At 37.5% G+C, this 19,270-nt stretch overlaps 1 protein-coding gene across 1 annotated transcript in view; it reads right to left on the bottom strand.

The window, feature by feature from the left end:
• MAGI2 (membrane associated guanylate kinase, WW and PDZ domain containing 2) overlaps positions 1 to 19,270 on the bottom strand; it is a 1,493,747-nt gene that overhangs the window by 183,863 nt on the left and 1,290,614 nt on the right. The window contains exons 12-13 of the mRNA XM_040260742.1: positions 12,592 to 12,781; positions 4,076 to 4,117 (exon numbers count right to left, since the gene is read on the bottom strand). Coding sequence (XP_040116676.1) covers positions 4,076 to 4,117; positions 12,592 to 12,781 — 232 coding nt within the window. The remainder of the gene's footprint in view (positions 1 to 4,075; positions 4,118 to 12,591; positions 12,782 to 19,270) is intronic.

Below are 19,270 nucleotides of genomic sequence, written 5' to 3'. Positions count from 1 at the left end.
TGTGTGTGTGTGTGTGTGTGTGTGTGTGTGTGTGTGTGTGTGTGTGTAAGGAAAATAAGAGTTTTCAGAAAGACAATTTTTCTTTGGTTTCTCCTTCCTTCCCCCTACCATTTGAGTCTGGCTTTAGAAAGTAACTAAAATTACATGCACAAAGCTTGAAATGTTTCTCTTTCTCCCCACTTTGTTAGCTCTCTTGAAAGATTATGATGTTTCTCATACTTTTCTTCAGTTGCTCTTCTGGTGTGATGACATGTTTAAAACGACTGTAATATGCTTTATCTCTTCCCCTGTCGGTGTAAGGACTTAAAGCAAAGAAATTCAAGGGCCAGTCTTCATCCCACTGTTTCACAATCCTCACTTCTCTCTCCAGTTGGTTTACGAACCACGTACCTAGTAAGTTGTTAGATGAGGGGGTTGGGTGAACACTCAGTGGGAGGGACCTGAGTCACTCAATGTCACTCAGTCATGCCCCCACCAACATTCATTTTTCCTTTCTTTTCTGCCTTATTTTTTTCTGTATTTGCACTCTTTTTTTCCTTCTTTTTCCTCTTCTTTTTCTGTTTGAAAAACCATCAGAGGTGCTCTCAGGCATGGCTTGGTGCAACTCAAGATGAGGCAGTGGTTGTGAAGAAATGGACTAAACGAGTCAGAAAACTTTTTGGATGCTGGTGTACAATGGCTAGCTGTGGCCAGTGTTGCTGGTTCTTTAGAGGTGGGTCTTGGGATCCTCAGGCATTATGAAATAAAACATCTGAAGATCCTTGTCCCAGGTGGGACTTTGCATGACCACTGGGACAAGCTATGGGGATGGAATTTACAACTACTGATTAATCCTGGGATCTCACTAATATTGAAAAAACTACATCCACATAGCAGGGCAACCTCTGTCATAATAAAGAAAAGCATCATTTCAAAAGCTGATTCTTATTTTGCATTAAGACTCCAGGAAGACTTCACATGCTATATATACCCTTGGTCTAGCTTCTGAAAGACATGGCTTTATGCACAGTTTAAGGGAAAAGGATGGGTGACTGAACACAACTTATTAATTCTGTGAATGTATTCAAGCCTCAAAAATGCAAAGAATGGCATTTTTATGGATTAATTTGGCACATGGGATGCTGCTGTAAACATGTCAATTAAATTCTGGTACTTGAATCCCCTTTCATGTTTTAATTAAACATAAGCACCATGGGCTTATTACCACAGTCTGGCACAGAGAATGAATTCATTAAATATTTTTTTCTACTGGAAAAAATGTTTTTTTGTTTTTGGTTTTTTTGCTTTTCCTCATAAAGAAATCTAGGAAAGACAGTACTAGGAAAGAATCAAAGGTGGTTTCCAAAGAACTCCAGATACAGAAAAAGTTAAACAGGAATTAAATAACTTTTATTGCTCAAATCTAACAGTACCAGATCAATAACTAATACATATCTACCTTAAAAGAATCACTTCTCTCCACTTTTTTCTCTTTATAACCTTTGGTGATATGAACATGGCCAGACATGGTTTAGCCATAGTAGAGGCCATCTCCCACTCTTCATATGGTTCTCTTCAAATAGCCAGAGTTTTCAAATTAAGTCAGATTTTCCCATCCTAAATACTCCCCTGCTCTCCTTATCCTTTTCTCTCCTGGATGCAAGCCTTACCTCTTCCTCTCTGACTTACTCCTGCCAGTCTGGTTTCTGTGCTCTTGGCATTACTGAACTGCTCTAAGGTCACTGATGACATCCTAATGATCAAATCCAATGGCCATTTTTTCTTTGCTCATTCTGCTTGATTTCTATGTCTCACTTAATGCTGTTGACACACCCTTTATGATCCTTGATTTCTTTTGTCTCTAAACAAGAAAAGATCTCCTTTCAGAAGCAATTTCTAGTCTTGATTTCTGTGATACTCCATATCCTGGTTTTCTTGTCTTTGGGTGGAGCTGTCCACTCAAAGGTCCTGACTATGGATTAATTGTTTCTTCTTAACATTCTACCCTGGTGATGGCATAATTATCTTTGTTTGTTTATAAAATTCCATTATGAATAGCCTGCATGAGTTGCTAAATAAATGTGTCTTAAATTTAATTGTTTCCAATCTAGTGAACCTGATAAACCACAACACTATTCTACTATTGAGATTTCACTTAGCTTCCTAATTACATTAGGACTTCCTACCATTAATTTTGCCTAGGCATCTTATGCAGTTAGTTAGCAAAATACCTTACAATTATAATAAACAGATCCAAGTCAAAATCATGACAAATAGCTTGATAAAGAACATTTTATAAATATGAGAAATAGTATAGAAGATCTATTTATTGTGGTTGGAGTCATAATTTTCCAGAATAGTTTCCAAACTTGTGTGGACACTTAACAAAATATTTGGATTGGTTCTTAAACCTGAAAATCTGGATTGCATGGTAGTTTAATACACTCAAACTATATTAAAACTTTCCTCTTTCAAATAATATGTATTTTGGACTCATTTTTTTTTCATATATCAAGGTTATCTAAGTTATTACATAAACGTAGTTCTTCTCTTTCTTCTTTTGGCTTTAAACATAGTACATTCAGAAGCTGAGAAATGCAGAAAACGTGCTTGTTGTGGCTGTAAGCTAAGATTCAGAATCTCAAATTAAATCTTGCCTTCATTTTGCACCTGTAATTACTAGGTCTCATTTTCCCTCTGGTTCTAAGATACTCTTAAAAACTACAAAGATTTTATAGTTGGTATAAAATATATATTATATTAAAAATTATGTTTAATTTATAATATAATATATATAGTTATATCTTAAAAAACTTCAGACACAGCTAAACCAAATACTTTATACATTATCTGAGGACAAAATGCTGAGCAATATCTTCCATATTTTCTACAAATCCAAAAAAATGACATGGAAACTTATAGAATGAAATGATCTCAAGCACATATATTCTCCAAGGGGTGTTAGAACATGCTGAGATGGGTAATGAGCTGTCATCATAGACACACTCTAGAGATGTATGTTGTGAGCCCACAGACCTGAAATAGTATTATTATTATGAAACATTCTTTTCTACAATTGTTTCAGTATTCTGGCTTTCCATCTAGTGGTCTAAATAGCTGTTCAAAGTACTTCTTAAGAGTAAGAAGATCTAAATCTTCCTCTTCTTCCTTTATTTCCATAAAATTAAATATTTCAGCCTAAACCAAATTAATAAATATTTCTTCAGAATAATTAGGTCAAAAATATTTAAGTAATTTAATTATTACTAAAAGCTCTTAAGCTTCAAACTATTCTATTCTAACTTAAAATACTATCAAAATGTAGCACTGTGTAACTGGCATGGTTTTAAAAAAATAAATGGTTATCAGTATTTAACTGATGTGAAAATAATTTCATTCTACATTAGCAAAATTTCTAGTAAGTTCTATGGAAATGTCTAAACTGCAAATTTTTTCAGATACTCTAGCTTATTTCAATTATCTAGTCCAGTGCTGTTCAATGTAAACAAAAGGCAAGCTACATAGGTAATTTAATTCTAGTAGCCATAGTTTAGAAAGCAAAAAGAAACAGATACAATTTTAATAATATGCTTAACCTAACATACCCAAAATACTATTTAAGCACTGACACAATAATTAGTGAGATATCATACATTTCTTTTTTCTTTTTTTTGGTACTAAGTTTTTGAAATTCAGTGTGGATCTTACATACTTCTCACAGGACATCCAAACTCAGATTTCAAGCACCTAGTAGCAACAAGTGTCTAGAAGCTTCTCAGCTGGATAGCATGATTTAGTCAATCTGATAGCTTCCTTTGGTACCTGGTGTTTTAATCTAGTCTTTTACTAAAGCATTTTATGAAAGAACTTAATGAATAAATGATTGTTTTCCTTTGACTTTTGTTTGTTTCCTTGGCTGCCATATAGGTCAAATTTGGTGAGAATTGCCCTCTACCTTAAATATATGCTTATGTGGGTGAGTGAAATTAGCATGGTGATTATATACTAAAAAACTGATATTACTCAGAAGAATGATTTGTTACACAAAATGGAAGACATTTCATTCACAGGACTGTGAGTACTGAAGAATACTTGCCAGAAGAATCCATTCGAAAACTGGTCCTTGGTGGCACTTGTTCTGGATGGGAAAATGGGGAATTAAAATTGAAATTCATTTATGGCATTTAAAAATTCATCTTTTTTTTTTTGGTTGCAATTAGAACTCACCCTCAATCTTTTTCTTGTGTTTCATGATTTTTTCTCTAAAATCCATGGAGTTAATGGACAGACTTACCCTGTTTTACATATATGAATATGTCTATAAATGTATCTCTTTCACATGCAGGAAAATGCCTGAATTCTTTTGATCAGAATGGAAAAAAAAAAGATCACCATTTCCAAAGATTAAGCTTTGCTTCTGATGATAAGAATGCTGATTTGAAAGTAAAGTCAATCCAGAACCCAAAATATGCACATATCTTTGAAATCACATTATGATATTGTGTCATCAAATATCAAAATGGAAAGTGAAAACTTCAATAAATAATTATGCTGATTTATGTACACCAGTCCAAATATTTTGATCCTTATAATTATCTGGATAGTAAGTTATATATAAATAGTTGAATAAAATTGGTTTATTTTAGCGATAGGGATCCTTCATGAGAACTATGATACCATAACATGTTACATATAACATAAAAGTTTAGGGACATGAGTGTAAAATACTATATATTTTCTATAATGTGCATATGAAATACTATGGAAAAAATGGGTATTTTATCATTAAACTTAAAAAATTAGAAGACCAAGTTCTGATTGCTTTCTTACTGAGCTTTGTTTGCTTCACTATTCAACACTGAAAATGAAATAGAAGCCTCTTGAGGGCGATGACAGGCTTCCCCAAGGTACCCTGCACAGCTAGTCTCACTTGCTGTGGGGAGAATCAACCTCCCTGCTAGGCAATCTGCATTTTCACAGGAAATAAGCTCTCCAGCAAAACTACTTTTTTTTTTTTTTAATCTCCCTGTTTAGTGTAACTGCTTAGGATTATGAATTGAGAAATTTCTTTAATCATAAAGATGGAGCTATAACAGGGATGGAAGACTGTGCCCTTCTAAATACCTCCATTAGTTGTAAAAGTGACATCATAATCTTTATACTATCCTGATCTCACTAGGACCTACTTGCCATCCAGCAATTACACTCAGTTTACTGTAGCCCCAATGGTCTCATTTTTAATCATGAAAGTACTTTGGGTTACATTGTCAACTTGTGCTACCACCAAAATGCTCTGACAAACTAACTCTCAATCAAGGACTGATTTTAGAATTTACTTCTCCAATCTCCATCCCCTTTTATCCTCTGCCTGAGTCCCAGAGCATCAAGTTTTAAACTAGTGAATTAAATGAATTTATAAGCTATCAGATTGAATCTAATTTCTAAAATACAGGGGAAAAACATGTCTCCAACCTAACTTTTATTTCACTATCATTACTACTTAGCTATTTCTTTCTCTATTAAAAGGAACCTGTTAGAAATATAATACCATAGTTATTTACAAAGTTACTGAAAAATATTATTTTTGAAATTAGATTTCCAAAATAAAATATACATATGAAAAACAGCAAGCACACTTAACTGGATTTACTGACTCCTTTACCAACATACTCTAACTGCAAAGTGACGCACAATGTGATATATCAGAAACTCCAGCTGAAAGGCAATTTTTTTTTCACAGATTAAACCATAACAAATTAAAGACAGCAATAATGATTTTCCTGAACAAGGTACAGGAAATTAACCTTCATTGTGCAGTTGCGGACTTTTTTTAATGCTCATTTCCCCCATGGAGTGTTTTTTTTTCTTTTTAAATTTTATTTTATTTCTGACTGTGCTGTATGACATATGAGATCATAGTTCCCTGACCAGGGATCGAACCTGCATGCCCTGCATTGGAAGCATAGAGTGCTAACCACTGCATTGCCAAGAAAGTCCCAATAGAGGATATTTTAAATGATGATGTTATTAAAATTTTCTGGTCTTTTTATGATTCTAATGTTAAAGTCACTGGTAAAAGTGTCTAAACATTTACATATCATCCTATTTTGATTTTTCACTAAAATAAGGTAGTGTTCCAGAGAACATTTGTGGGTAGTACTGGACTACCCACAGGCCACTGGACATCAGCAATGTCCAAGCATATGTGGCCAGGGCTTGATCTAGCTGTGTTCAGACATGTGGGTGTTCTAGAAACTAAGGTAGTTGTTTATGATTACTGAATAGCTGCCTGCTGCTATGGAAGCCGTCACTTTATCTAAAGCTTCCCTAAACTATCGGTGTCTTCAGTTTGACTGTATTGGCTGTTCAGTCACAAGGGCAGAGGAGACTGGAGACAAGAAGGCTCAAGCAGAAGCACTTGCACGGGCCATGGAGCTCCGGCTCTGCGCTCAGCACATCTTGTGCGTCTGCCTCGTGTGCTGCGGTTCACACCACTGGTTTCCATTTAGGCTCTTAAGTGATGTGCTGCAGCGAATAATATTTTTACACTACCCCAGCTTTCCAAATGGCTCTGCCATTAGGATGGGAGTCAGTGCTAACTACAACCCTTGCTCACTAATAACAAGGAAAGAGCAGCAGAAAAAAAGAAGATGGTTTAGAAATACAACCACCCATTTAAGATGTTAGGAATTACATGTGCATTACAAGCCCAAAAGAACTCCACAATGAACAACAAAGTGCAGGATAAAAGCCATAGATGTGAAAAACACAATGGTCCATTTTTGATCAGCTATGAATTATAATTTCATTTCAAATAGAGTACTAAAAACAGTCTTGTAGCCTTCATTCAGTATGCTATTTAACTGGCCTGTGGTTGCTCTTGATTGCTACCTTCAGCACAAAACTCATTGCTTATTACAGATTAATGCTTCCTCATTTCTCGAAAGAAAAATTGATTGTGTGAGTTCATTTTGAAGACATTCCAGAGGAATTTCTATTCTAAGGAGGTCCTACCAGAAGGCACATTATACTCTATGGATCCCTCACTTTTTTACAATCCTATGTTTGAGTGATGTCTTACTGCAAAGGAGTATGGACATGTTGTATCTCATAAATTGTTTATTTATAATAACCAAGGTTCAATGTGAAGAGAAAAAAGTTTGAACAACTTCAGTCATAATTCCTACTAAGGGACAGAATCATGAGGGAAGAGTTTCAGGGAACAAGAGGTTTTCTTCTCTGTCTCTTTTTGTTTTCACTGGCTTGTCTGCTCCAGCTTCTGAGATTGCAGTGTGGAGTGTGTTCAAGAAATGGCCCCATGAGCTGAGGGGACAAACTCTAAAAAAAGTCTGAATTAGTGAAAAATGAAGCAGCAGGACATGGCCCTCATTCCTAAATTATCAAGTTCCTTGGCATGATTACAATCTTATTTTGTAAGATTCCAAAGTGAGCCACACTCATTTCTTTGGGAAGCACTTTGTATTCCCTTGCATTAAAAAGAGGAGGCAGTATGGCCATTTTTCTGCAGTTATGTGAGTACAATCTGTCTTAGGAGCAGAAAGACAGACAAAGTTAACTCTTTTTTTGGTCCTGTGATTATTGCGATGACGAATCTGATTTATTCTCTGTGATAAGAATGAGAAGTTCTCTTCACTTAGACTAGTGAAGCCTCACCACCTACTTTTTTTTTTGCTTAGCTTGCCATGGTCTGGACTTGTACATCTGCACAGTTTTCTGGGTATGGATGGAGTTCTCTGGGTGTTTGGCTACCAAGACAAGTCACTACATACATCTTTACCTCAAATTAGGGATAAAAGATGTATGGACAAAAATTCAGGGAGCCAAATAAATCAGTTTAAAAGAAATTATTTATCTGATTAGGCTTTAAAATTTGTATTCACAGCCTGTATATTTAGACATATGCTTTTCTTAGACAGTAATGATGTCTATCTCTTTAACAGACTATGTAGTAAAGGAAAGTCATATAATTTATCATTCAATGAGGACAATCTGCAGTGTTAAAGGGACCTATTAATTATACCAGGACAACATGAGCAGGGCTCTCCCAGGCAATGGTATGCACAGTCACCCTAGATAGTCTTGGGGTACGTAGGACATTACAAACTGTCTCCTATCATATTGGAAATATGTGGTTGAAACAATGATGTAAACACATATAGAGAACAAGTGGCAGGAGGAGATGGGAGGGCAGAGGCAGGAAGGATCTTTAGAAATAGTCTTTTCCCCTCAAAGTCAGAAATGGTGTACGGAGCCCAACATTTAGAATGTTCGCATACAAACCGAGACAAACCTTTCATCTTGTGACTGCAAAGAAAATTAAAGTCCCTCTTTCATGAGATTTATGGAAAAAAAGACAGAGAAGGGAAAACTTAAAAATAGCATGGCTTATCTCATTACACAACGGTGGGTATTTTCCTCTGCTTTCAATTAAAAAAAATCCAAGTAATGGAAACAGCAAGAAGTCAATTATCAACAGAGACTGTTACACAAAGGAAAGTGAGATTTATGTAAAAGTCTTGGATAGAGATGAGGGTGGATAGATTTTTGCTGTTTTCTGGGAATTTCCAGTAATAATATAGGGTGTCAGCACTTGAAAAACCAACATGAAAACCCAGAAACCCCACTGGTCAAAATTTCTGTTGGGACTTTTTAGGCACGGTTCTTCTAGTATGCTTATAAGCTTATGTGGAATGAAGTTAATCAGGAAAATTTTTCTTTTTTCATAGAGCTTGCAGTAAGAACTAATGAGATTCTGATAATTAAAAGATGTTTCATGCAAAACATTCTTCTGATTAAATATCAATTCTGAACATGGAATGAAAAACGATGGGTCTAATTGTCTAGTTATATTTAAACTATTATCTGTATCAGTTGCGACATTTTGCATGTTAAAATCCTGATAATTATTCGCTGTTACATAACAAAAATGTCATTTAGGAATTGCTTTCCTATGTTTGTGTCCCCACTTTCACTGCAAGCCTCATGTGAGTGGAGATTATGTTTTGTGATTTTTCTCTCATGGAGTGCCCAGCAGAGTTCCAGACACACACTGTGCTTCATACAGTCTTGTTGATTGATGTGGAGCCTGGAGCAGCCACCTCTGGGCACTCTGCCTGATGCTCTGCAATCAGAGGCATTGCCTGGCCTGCTAGATGGAAGAATCTTCTTTCTATCAAGTCCCATGTAATCATAGGATCTTATGAGGACCCAAGGTGTTTCTAGCTTTTCCTTTCATAAGCATGTACCTGCCATGGTTCCTGTGGCTGTAGTATCCTATGGTTGTCTTTGTTTATTTAAAATCACAGTATTTTTCCTCCCAGGAATACATCTTTATTAAGATGTCCTGTGTATGCACATTAAAATATCAGCATAATCTAATTATGAGCCAAATGAGGCACAGCACGATTTACATCATTTGATAAGTTTCCATCATTTGCAGAGGACTAGTAATTTGAATCCAAATACTTCTTGACAGACTGGATGTAACAAACATTCTGTAGCTTTGTAGAGCAGAAGCTTGTGGGTGCAGGTACACTCTTTTATTTGGTAACTGCAACCCAGTTTTAAACATGAATTAAAAAAAAATCTGCTCAGCATTAGATTTCATTGTAAAAGAGGATACCATGAGGTCATTACAGGTCAAGGAAAATGTCACAAGATGTGGTTTAGACACTTTGGTTAGGATTCCCTTCCATACTTTCCTTGGTCCCACTGATTTTTCTCCTAGGAAACAGTTCGGAGGTACAGAATAAAAGGAGTCATACCTAAATATTATGCATGTAATTCAAAAGAATAGAGTAGCTCAATATGGGTCTTTTGTTTGGATGCATATATTTTACAATGGTTACAAAAACCAAAACTATTAGAAGATAACAAGAAATACTCCCTCTGTTCATTAAAAGAATGTATTTTTGGCATTTTTCTAAAAATTTAAAAGAGATAATGAGACTTTGTCACACTTGGAAACAGGATATGGATACAGAGCAAAGGTCTATGTGAAGCTGAGAAAAGCAAAGTGAACTGATCAGCTATCCAGAGATTAGAGAAAGTGGTGCCATGTTTTTTGTTTTTTTTTTGGTTTCCTTAATCTTCAGAGCAGAGCTTTTCTTACCTTGACATGATTTCTGTGTTTCATTCACACTCCATTTAGTGTCACAAAATAACAGGACAGAGAGAGAAGAATGAGAAAGAAAATGGCTCTTTTGGCTCCTAAGAGTTGTGACCCTGAAAACATCATTGTGTCCTTGGAAACATTAGAGAGAGCTGAGAAAACAAGACAGGCGGTGGGGAGGAGGGGGGAGGAGCAATGAAAGAGGCCCCAGCAGAGGCACGGGCTGGGCTCTGATGGAAGGGCAGGGGCATGGGGCGGGCAGTCAGGATGTTTGTTGTTCAAGTGGCTGCAGACACAAAGGGGTACAGAGCTCCCAAAGGAGGACCGAAAAAGAAAGTCACGGAGGTTAAGGCAGATTGCTTTGGGAGGTTTGTCACAGGTGAGGAGTGGAAAGGCAATGAACAGAAGGAGCATTGCAGGGGCTGGATAAAGAAATCAGAATTTGTTCAGGGTTAGAAGAAAGTCATACACCATTCTTTTCCACAAAGAGCATTAGACACCATAAAGAAAAGAGAATAAACAGCAACACTGCCTTTGTCTTGAATAATAAAGCTTGCATTGGTCAGGAAACCACAAAAGGATGGAAGCAAATGACTAATGAAGGGATAAAAACAGGAGGAAGCATCTCTTGACATTCTCTAAAGGTAACCACAAAATTCAGCAAGCAAGGACAGGAGATATGTTCCACCTTCTGAGTTAGGACTTCTGTATCCTGATCTCTACTCGTTTACACTTAGTTTTCTTATCTCCTAGTTAGTGAGAGCAGGCATAGAAGTCAACTTGGGTGTCTCCTCATGGTGCTAAAGGTCAACTTGATTACTAAAATAGAAAAGGTATTAAGAACTGTGCTGAAATCATTCCTATTTTTTCAGTATAATGACCGTTAACACCATGAATTCATACTCTGTATTACACAGTGAAAAAATTTATTCTATCAGAGCAAAGACATTCTAACTACTGCTGCTACTGCTAAGTCGCTTCAGTCGTGTCCAACTCTGTGTGGCCCCATAGACGGCAGCCCACCAGGCTCCCCCATCCCTGGGATTCTCCAGGCAAGGACACTGGAGTGGGTTGCCATTTCCTTCTCCAATGCATGAAAGTGAAAAGTGAAAGTGAAGACGCTCAGTCGTATCCGACTCTTAGCGACCCCATGGATTGCAGCCCACCAGGCTCCTCTGCCCATGGGATTTTCCAGGCAAGAGTACTGGAGTGGGGTGCCATTGCCTTCTCCGCAGAGCCCTTTCAAAACATTTCAGTTGTTCAGCCAGAAGGAGAAAAGTGAAATACACTAGCCCTGACACAGCCAATTATTTTTAAAAGAGTGGCAGGGGTGGTGGTGGCAGGGGGGAGGTTCATTTTGATGAGAGTGATTTCTCAATGGCCTGCTGTCCTAACTAGTTCATCAAGTAAAATTACTTTTACAGAGAGTTGTAGAGGATGGGGAAAGGGTATTATGTCTACTTTCTCCCTTACCAGCTGGGCATATAATTCTCAGCCCCTGAGCTCATCAAAGAGTAAGCAGATTTGAGATCCTCTGAGATCACACACAATTTAAAACTTGCTATTCATGCTTCAGATGATAAAGGTGGAAAGAAGGCACTGGTGGAATACCGAAACAAAGGAAATCAGCAGACTGTAAACAGGAGCACCAGGAACCAAACCTGGCACTCTAGGCTAGTTTTCTCAAGCCATTACTCAAGTTCATATCATACTGTGTATTTCCTTCATAGATTATACATTCAAGCCATTTGGATTCCTGTTCTTTAACGTTCAAAAGAGATGATCTGTTAGGTGGTAAAAAATGGCTCAGTGAATGCATATGCAATATTAAAAGCCTTTGTTTTCTAATATTTATAAAGTGCAATGAAATGATTTTAGAAGACTTTTAAATAGGGTGACAAGTGCCTACACAATATTTTATGACTCAACTTTCAAACGGGCCCCAGTGCATTAAACAAGCAGCAGAAATTTCAGGTAGAAATGATTGGCACCTGCTCTTTGCTTCTTTTAGAACCATTACTTTCACCATCATGAGTTGGAAGGACTTGGTTGACATTTTAATCACATTCCTAAACTCTTCAGTGACTGCATTCATGCTCTAAGAAAATCTATGCTTCAGACTAAGATCAGATTAAACATAAAAATCCTAACTATTTCTTCTTATTATCTGGTGGCTTAAATAAAGCTAGTCATCTCTTTCTCTACTGCCTACCCTTTGCCCCCTTTCCCCACCATGTTCCTGATTTTCTTAAAGGATTTAGGGGAAAAAAGGAGGAAACAAAATTTAAACCCAAAAGATATAAGCTCTTTTTGAGTTTTTTCTTTTTTAAGGAAAAGTTTAGATCAGCTGGCTTTACTTTAGAGATAGGTTTTGAACCTCAAAATATAAAATCACACCAGATCATTCCAGCCTCAATAAATCCCCTGGCAGGGCTTCAGCTATTTGTAATGCACTCTTGTTTTATGTGGCTTTCACTTACGCCTACTTTCATAAATGGCTCTCGATTTCTCGTAGAGCTCATATGGGTCAGGCTTCCTTGGGTCAAAGGCCTCTGTTGAGTCAGGGAAGGAACTCCTGTGAAGGGCGGGCGGGAAGGGCAGGTTCTGTGGTATGGCCGGAGCAGATAAACTCGTCTGAGGACTGCCTTGGTTCTCCCATCGGTCCATTATCTGTAAAGCCAAAGAGAACAGAGAAGATAGCTGATGATAAACTCTTTCTTGCTGTTTCCCTGTCTCGCACCACAGCCCTCATGTTTAAGTTTGACTTCCTTGTCCTGCAGACTTTTCTTTTACAAAACATTCAAAACTTCGGTAGAAGTGCTGAAAGAAAAAATTCTATTTCTGTATAATAAAGCACCATAGGTGGTTATAAATACATGTGTTGCTTGACTTTTGAATGCAAACTTTCATAACCTTGTCACCTACCAGGTAGTAATTTTCAGCGAATCACTTAATCTCTTTGAATCTGTTTTTTTCTCTCTATAAAATAAGACACTGTATGTATTTCTAGATAATTTATCTGTAAGTGCTTATAACTGTATGGTATTGTTCCTTTTCTAAGATGGCTGCAATTCATGACACCGTTTTTACTGAAGAAGAAAATAGTCTGCAGGTATTCATTTGACACCTGTATATATCCAAACCACTTCCTATACTTGAACATTCAATCACTTTCCTCATGGTTGATAAGTAATTATACAGCCCTTTGGGGTTTCTGAATTGTTCAAAGTCTTCTATGAAGCTTCATTTACTGCTGATCTAGTGGTTTCTTCTCCAAAATGCTGCTGCTGCCACCATCATGATTTATTAACAGTCTGTAGAATACTTTTTAGTTCACCAAGTTCTTTCATTTACATTATCTTCTTTGATCGTCACTGTAGCCCCGTAAGGTAAAGTGAGGACTCATTTCTTCTTATCGAGGAGAAAGCCACGTTCACCAAGATCACCTATTTACACAACCAACTTAACCAATCAATTTCTCTTTCAAACTCAACTTCAGCTTTTCAGTTTTGACTAAACCTGTTGTGTGTAGAATGAGATTAGGACACCCTCTTGTTTGAAATTCTGCACTGAGTGAGTGTAGTCCTCAGGATAAACGCCACTTTCCAGTGGGGCATGGCGGCTCTCCAGCTGATCCTCTTTCTCATCTCCACTGATGATTTCCCCTCTCATTCCCTAGAACCCTACAGGTTCTCTCCCTTGCACATTTTATTTCTTTTTCTGCTTGCAATGTTTACCTATTTTGCACTCTTCCATCTCTCATCTTCATTATACCTGGCTACTAGATTCAGATGAGGCCCCTCCCCGAGAAGGCCTTTGCTGACCATTCCTGATCTGGTTACTTGTCCCTCCTGGGTGCTCACATGGTATCCACTACCTGCCCCTCACACTCAAGTGGAATTGCAAGTCCACCGTTGTCTCCGCACATAGATGATGCTGGGGACAGAGACTGCAGGGGACATAGTCTCTCTCATTGTTGCATTATCAACACACAGCAAGTACTCAGAAAATGCAAATTTAGTGAATGGATGAAATCAATAAAATATGGTCACCTGTTCTCTCTTGAAGGCCAGTTTTGATACACACTATTTTGAGCTTGGCAGGATTATAACTTTCTAGTCTCTACTGCACTGTCACTGCTTTTGTTTTCATAACAGCTATTGTTTGGTTAGGGCTTCAGTGCCAGCTGTCACCTATCAACAATATAAGTTTTAAAGCTGGAGAGGATGTGAGATAGCATATAACAAAAGGTCCCTGTGATCCACTTATGTACCTCGGATTGTGGCAGGGGTTGGACCATTCAGCAAACTGGGCAAGAAATGGGTCACTGACCCTTCTCTCAGTACTACTGGAGATAAGGCCTGAATATTTGAGCTTTTTTGAAATTCATATATTGACATTCTAACACCTATGGTAACACTACTAGGAGGTGGAGCTTTGGGGAGATAATTAGGTCATGAAGCTGGAGCTCTCATGAATGGAATTGGTGCCCTTATATAGGAGACCCCAGAGAACTCTGTAGTCCCAAGACCCAGGTGAGGTTACAGCCATCTAAGAGGCAGGCTCTGACCAACACTGAATCTTCAGGTGCCTTCATCTTGGACTTCTAGCTTGCAGAACTTGAGAAATATATTCCTATTTTTATAAAACACCAATCTACTTTATTAAAGCTTTCAGAAGAAACTAAGAAGACACTTGGCTTCATTTTAATTTGTTTACTTTATGTGCTACTGACCAAGATTTCATTTGAACAAAGGTTCTATAACTAACAAAGATGGAAAACCCCTAGCTGAGTTCAACTCCCTAATATTAAACATGATCTCTAGGAGCACAGAGAGGTCCAGCAGTTGTCAGTGCCCGACCCTGGGTCAAAAACAAATCTATAACTATAATGGGAGTCCTTTTTTTTTCTTTTAACATAGTAATACATTGAGGGGAATAATTGGTAAATTTGCTTATAGTCCTGGCTAATTTTCTGCTCAGTGACCCTTTTGCTCTCATTTAGTAAAAATCTTTAAATATGCACTTCATAATTCACTTGAAAGTAAAATTTGCCTAGGAAGCCATTGTAGGTTCCTTTGGTCATTCATTCTCTGTGCTTGTGCTCTGACAAGAAGACCCACACTGTGGCTAAAGGCATATTCTTTTTTATTGTTCATTTTAACTGACTTCAGGCACCATGTGGGTACATTTTGTCTGTGACTTTCTCCCTTCTGTTTCTAAACATAAGATACTTAAATCTAAAAAGTAAATAAATTAGAAATATGGTCTGAATCACTGAGTATTCCATTTGTCATCAAAGGGCTTCAGCAAATGTCTATTTATTTCTCCTATCTTCCACGGAGGGTTATCTGATTCTTCCATAAATCTTGCTAGTATATATATTGTTCATGTACAGTCACTGGAGTAAACATGCTTCAGGTGAAATATTAGTATTCTAAAAAACATTCTTAAAACTACAAAATAAATAATGCTTTTGGCACTGTTTAGGAAAGTTTCTGTGGCAGGTAGAAAAATTCTACAATGTCTACAGCACTGAGATGGAGAAATTTGTTGAGTCCAGTTCATGCTTAGTAAAGCATTCACAGTGTCTTGCTGTGACATTAATCAACCCTCGAGTCACTCTGTCAGGGATTTGTAAGACTGTAGAGCAGATAATCACAGTGCCCATGAAATTACTGAAAAAGAAGACTCACAGTCCTTCACTCCCCCACCCTCTTAGCAAGCCATTTGAAGTTCAGACCTAGAAGACCATGGTGGAAACCTCCTGGTATGGGATCATCACCCCTAACCCCCACCCTCTGCTCTCTGGAGCTGATGTGCTGATCTGACAGCATCTTTTTTTTTTTTTTTAATTTATTTTTTAGCTGAAGGATAATTGCTTTTGCAGAATTTTGTTGATTTCTGCCAAACATCAACATGAATCAGCCATAGGTATTAAGGGCTTCCCTGGTGACTCAGATAGTAAAGAATCTGCCTGCAATGCAGGAGACGTGGGTTCTATTCCTGGGTTGGGAATATCTCCTGGAGAAGAGAATGGCTACCCATTCCAGTATTCTTGCCTGGAGAATGCTATGGGCAGAGAAGCCTGGCAGCCTACAGTCCATGGGGTCGCGAAGAGTCTGACATGACTGAGCAACTCTATTGACTTCCCACTACTTTCTTAGATACCTTGGTCTCTGCACTTTTGCCTTCCAGCTGGGTTACCTTGTACTCACTAGTTCCTCTCAATATTCATGAATCACCTAGATTCTTACCCCAACTTCTTATTCCACCTAATGTCTTCCTGGCCTTGACCTCTGAAGAACTGTGTTACCTGCCAGGCGTTTACTGGTCAAAAAGGCTTCTGATTGGAACTTTCCACAGTCCTAGTCGTGTCCTTACCTATGCCAATATTTATAAGCACTTTTCTAGAGTAAAGAAAAATGGAAACAAAATTGTTTTCTTTATCTGGGAGAAGACTTGTATTTCTATTCTCCTTGATGAATGAGTGAATGTTTTAACTGTATGAAAATATAGTCACTGAGATAGCAGTGGACAGAGTGGACATATAATCCACGATGGGATATCAAAGAGTAAAACAAAAAAAATCGATCATGGTGTGGTCAATTTTTTTAAACCCACCTTCTGATTCTAGGATGCACATTGAGAATAGAGAGCTTGTGAACAAGGTAAGTTGTCCTTCCCATGAAAACTAGAAACTGCTTGCTACCTGTAGAAGCTGGGATAGTCTAAACACACTTCCTTACTATTTTAGGGCAGGGCTGGGAGAAGAAGACATTTGGCTTGATTCAGTACTTGAAAAATGAACTTGGATTCCTTCCAGATGAAGAGAACAAGAACTCACTACAATTAGTGTATTACTTGTTAAACAGAAGTGACTGTCTTGATGTGGATTAGTTTTAGATGTGGATCAGAGGACAGAAGAAGGTCAGGAAGTGACACAGGACCAGGAGAAGGGGTGATCTCACTCAGGATAACATTTCCTTATCCTGATTAAAAATGTCATCAATCCTCTTCAAAGGAGAGAGTGTATAAATCCAAATACTGTGGGTATGTATTTATATATTTGTTTAAGTAAATAGTTTTGCAAACTATGTTCATTCATTGAGTGATTAATTTATTAAGAGTTTATTCGTGGAAGCTCTGCTTTCTAGAATGACAGTATTTTATATTTTTGAGCATGTCAGAGGCTCTGCTTTAAGCACCTTACATGGATTAAGTCATAGACTCTTTACAATAACCAGGAAAGGAGTATTATTATTATCCCCACTTATAGATGAACTTGAAATACTGAAAGCTTAAGCAGCTAGTCAAAGGCAACCCAGCTAGGAAGGAGAAGCACAGTTTGGACACAGGCAGTAAGCCTTCAGAGCCTGCACCCTAAACCACTGTACACCTGGCCTGTCACCAGAGTCCCTAATCTGAAGAATTTCTGGTAGATGCATGGAGGGCATTACACTGACAGTCTGCTATCTTCATTTAGCTTAGGGCCTGGAAGTCCAAGCCCTACCTTTTGGAGGGATGCCTGGGTTCAGGATTAATTTTAAACTGAGTTCTATGAAATTATTGAGTGTGGATGTAATTAGTGTAATGACAGCAGATACTATAATTATGCCAAATGGCATCATTCGTGTAAATGTGGTACATATAAGGAAATCAGTAGATTATATAATTGTAGCACCATGATGAGGTTGCAAGATTCCTTCTTAAATTAGATAAAGATATGTGTAACCACAGAACACAGATTTTTAACTCTGGTGGTGATAGGAAGGAATTATTCAGATTTTGGTCAAGGCAAAACAAATTTCATTTTAAATATTTTTAAATACTTCTTTTCAAAATCACATGTATCACTAAATAGTTTAACTAGGCCCAAGGAAGACTAGTTTTCTTATCTGATATTCTCTGTGGACCAGATGAGCTGAATCCCAAATGAGGACACGCTTGGTGTGAAAGTTCTGAGAGCATGGACCTCTCATCACCAGCTCCCAGTTTTCTCATCTCTCTTTGAGAGAAACCTGGACCTCAGGCATACTCCGGGGCTCAATAATATTTTATTTTCACATGTCTTCAAATAATTTTAAAGCCATGTTATTCAACTAAGCCAGTTATTGCACTTGAAAAATATGCAAAATCATATTATGTCCATTTCTAAAATGAGAAAATGAAGCACTCAAATATTCCTTCAGTAAAAGGGGGGAAAGAGGAGCATAAAATTAACCCAAGAAGTCCCTACTCACTGGCCAAACCAGGGGCCACTGGTGTCAGAGCTACTTACTGTGAGAGGAAAGAAAAGTAGGTGGAAGACGTGATTCCCTGAGATTTTGAGTTTTTTTTTAAATTGTTTGTTTTGTTTTTTGTTGTTAACTTGAATCACTTTGCCACAGCTCTCTTCCACTTGTGGGTTTTAGCCATCTCAGTTAGGCCCGGCTATTCTAACACAGCATAGAATGGGACCCCAGAAAGCTAGTCCCAGCTCTTGGGACTTGGACAAACTAGGGTCAGTCTAATGGCAAGTAAGGATCATCTCCCACTGGGAAGGCAACTTGGCTAAACTTGTGTCACAAAAAGATTAATAAAACACCAGTCTCCTACGTTAGCATCAACATTTCAGGACAGCTGATAAAGAAACTAGGTTCAGAGAGACTAGGTGACAGCAGAGATCACCAGTCTCTGAAAATTCAGAGCACCACTTTGAGTGACTGTCAGTTATGGTGGAAAAACAGATTTTTTTCACAGACACACATGTATTTAGCTCTGTATGCATTCAAATGTAAATATAAACACAAATATATATACAGCTAAATTTCTTGAGGATCAGATTTAATTTGTAGGTCAAGACATCTGGGTCTATAATTTGTATTGTTTTAAAAATTCAATGCAGTAAGAAACGATGGTATTTCTGATGGTGAAAACAAAGGTTTCTAAAGAATTTTCAGCACACCATACTGAACAGTGTTAACGCTTGTTTTGTAAAAATGTTAAAAAACAGAACAATCTTTATAGGAAAGTAAGACAAGTTAGTTTTTCACAGAGAATTTGTTCTTTTGACATCAAAAATCTCAAAGGAGGAAGGGATTTTGAGGTTACCCAATTCAAATCTTACTTAGTGGAATTGTAATCATAACTAGTAATAAAGAAGAAGAATTTCAACTT

The sequence above is a fragment of the Oryx dammah genome, unplaced genomic scaffold (assembly GCF_014754425.2).
Source record: "Oryx dammah isolate SB20612 unplaced genomic scaffold, SCBI_Odam_1.1 HiC_scaffold_18, whole genome shotgun sequence".
Lineage (NCBI taxonomy): Eukaryota > Metazoa > Chordata > Mammalia > Artiodactyla > Bovidae > Oryx > Oryx dammah.
The sequence above is the reverse complement of the archived record's forward strand: the minus strand, read 5'-3'. Positions and strand labels throughout refer to the sequence as shown.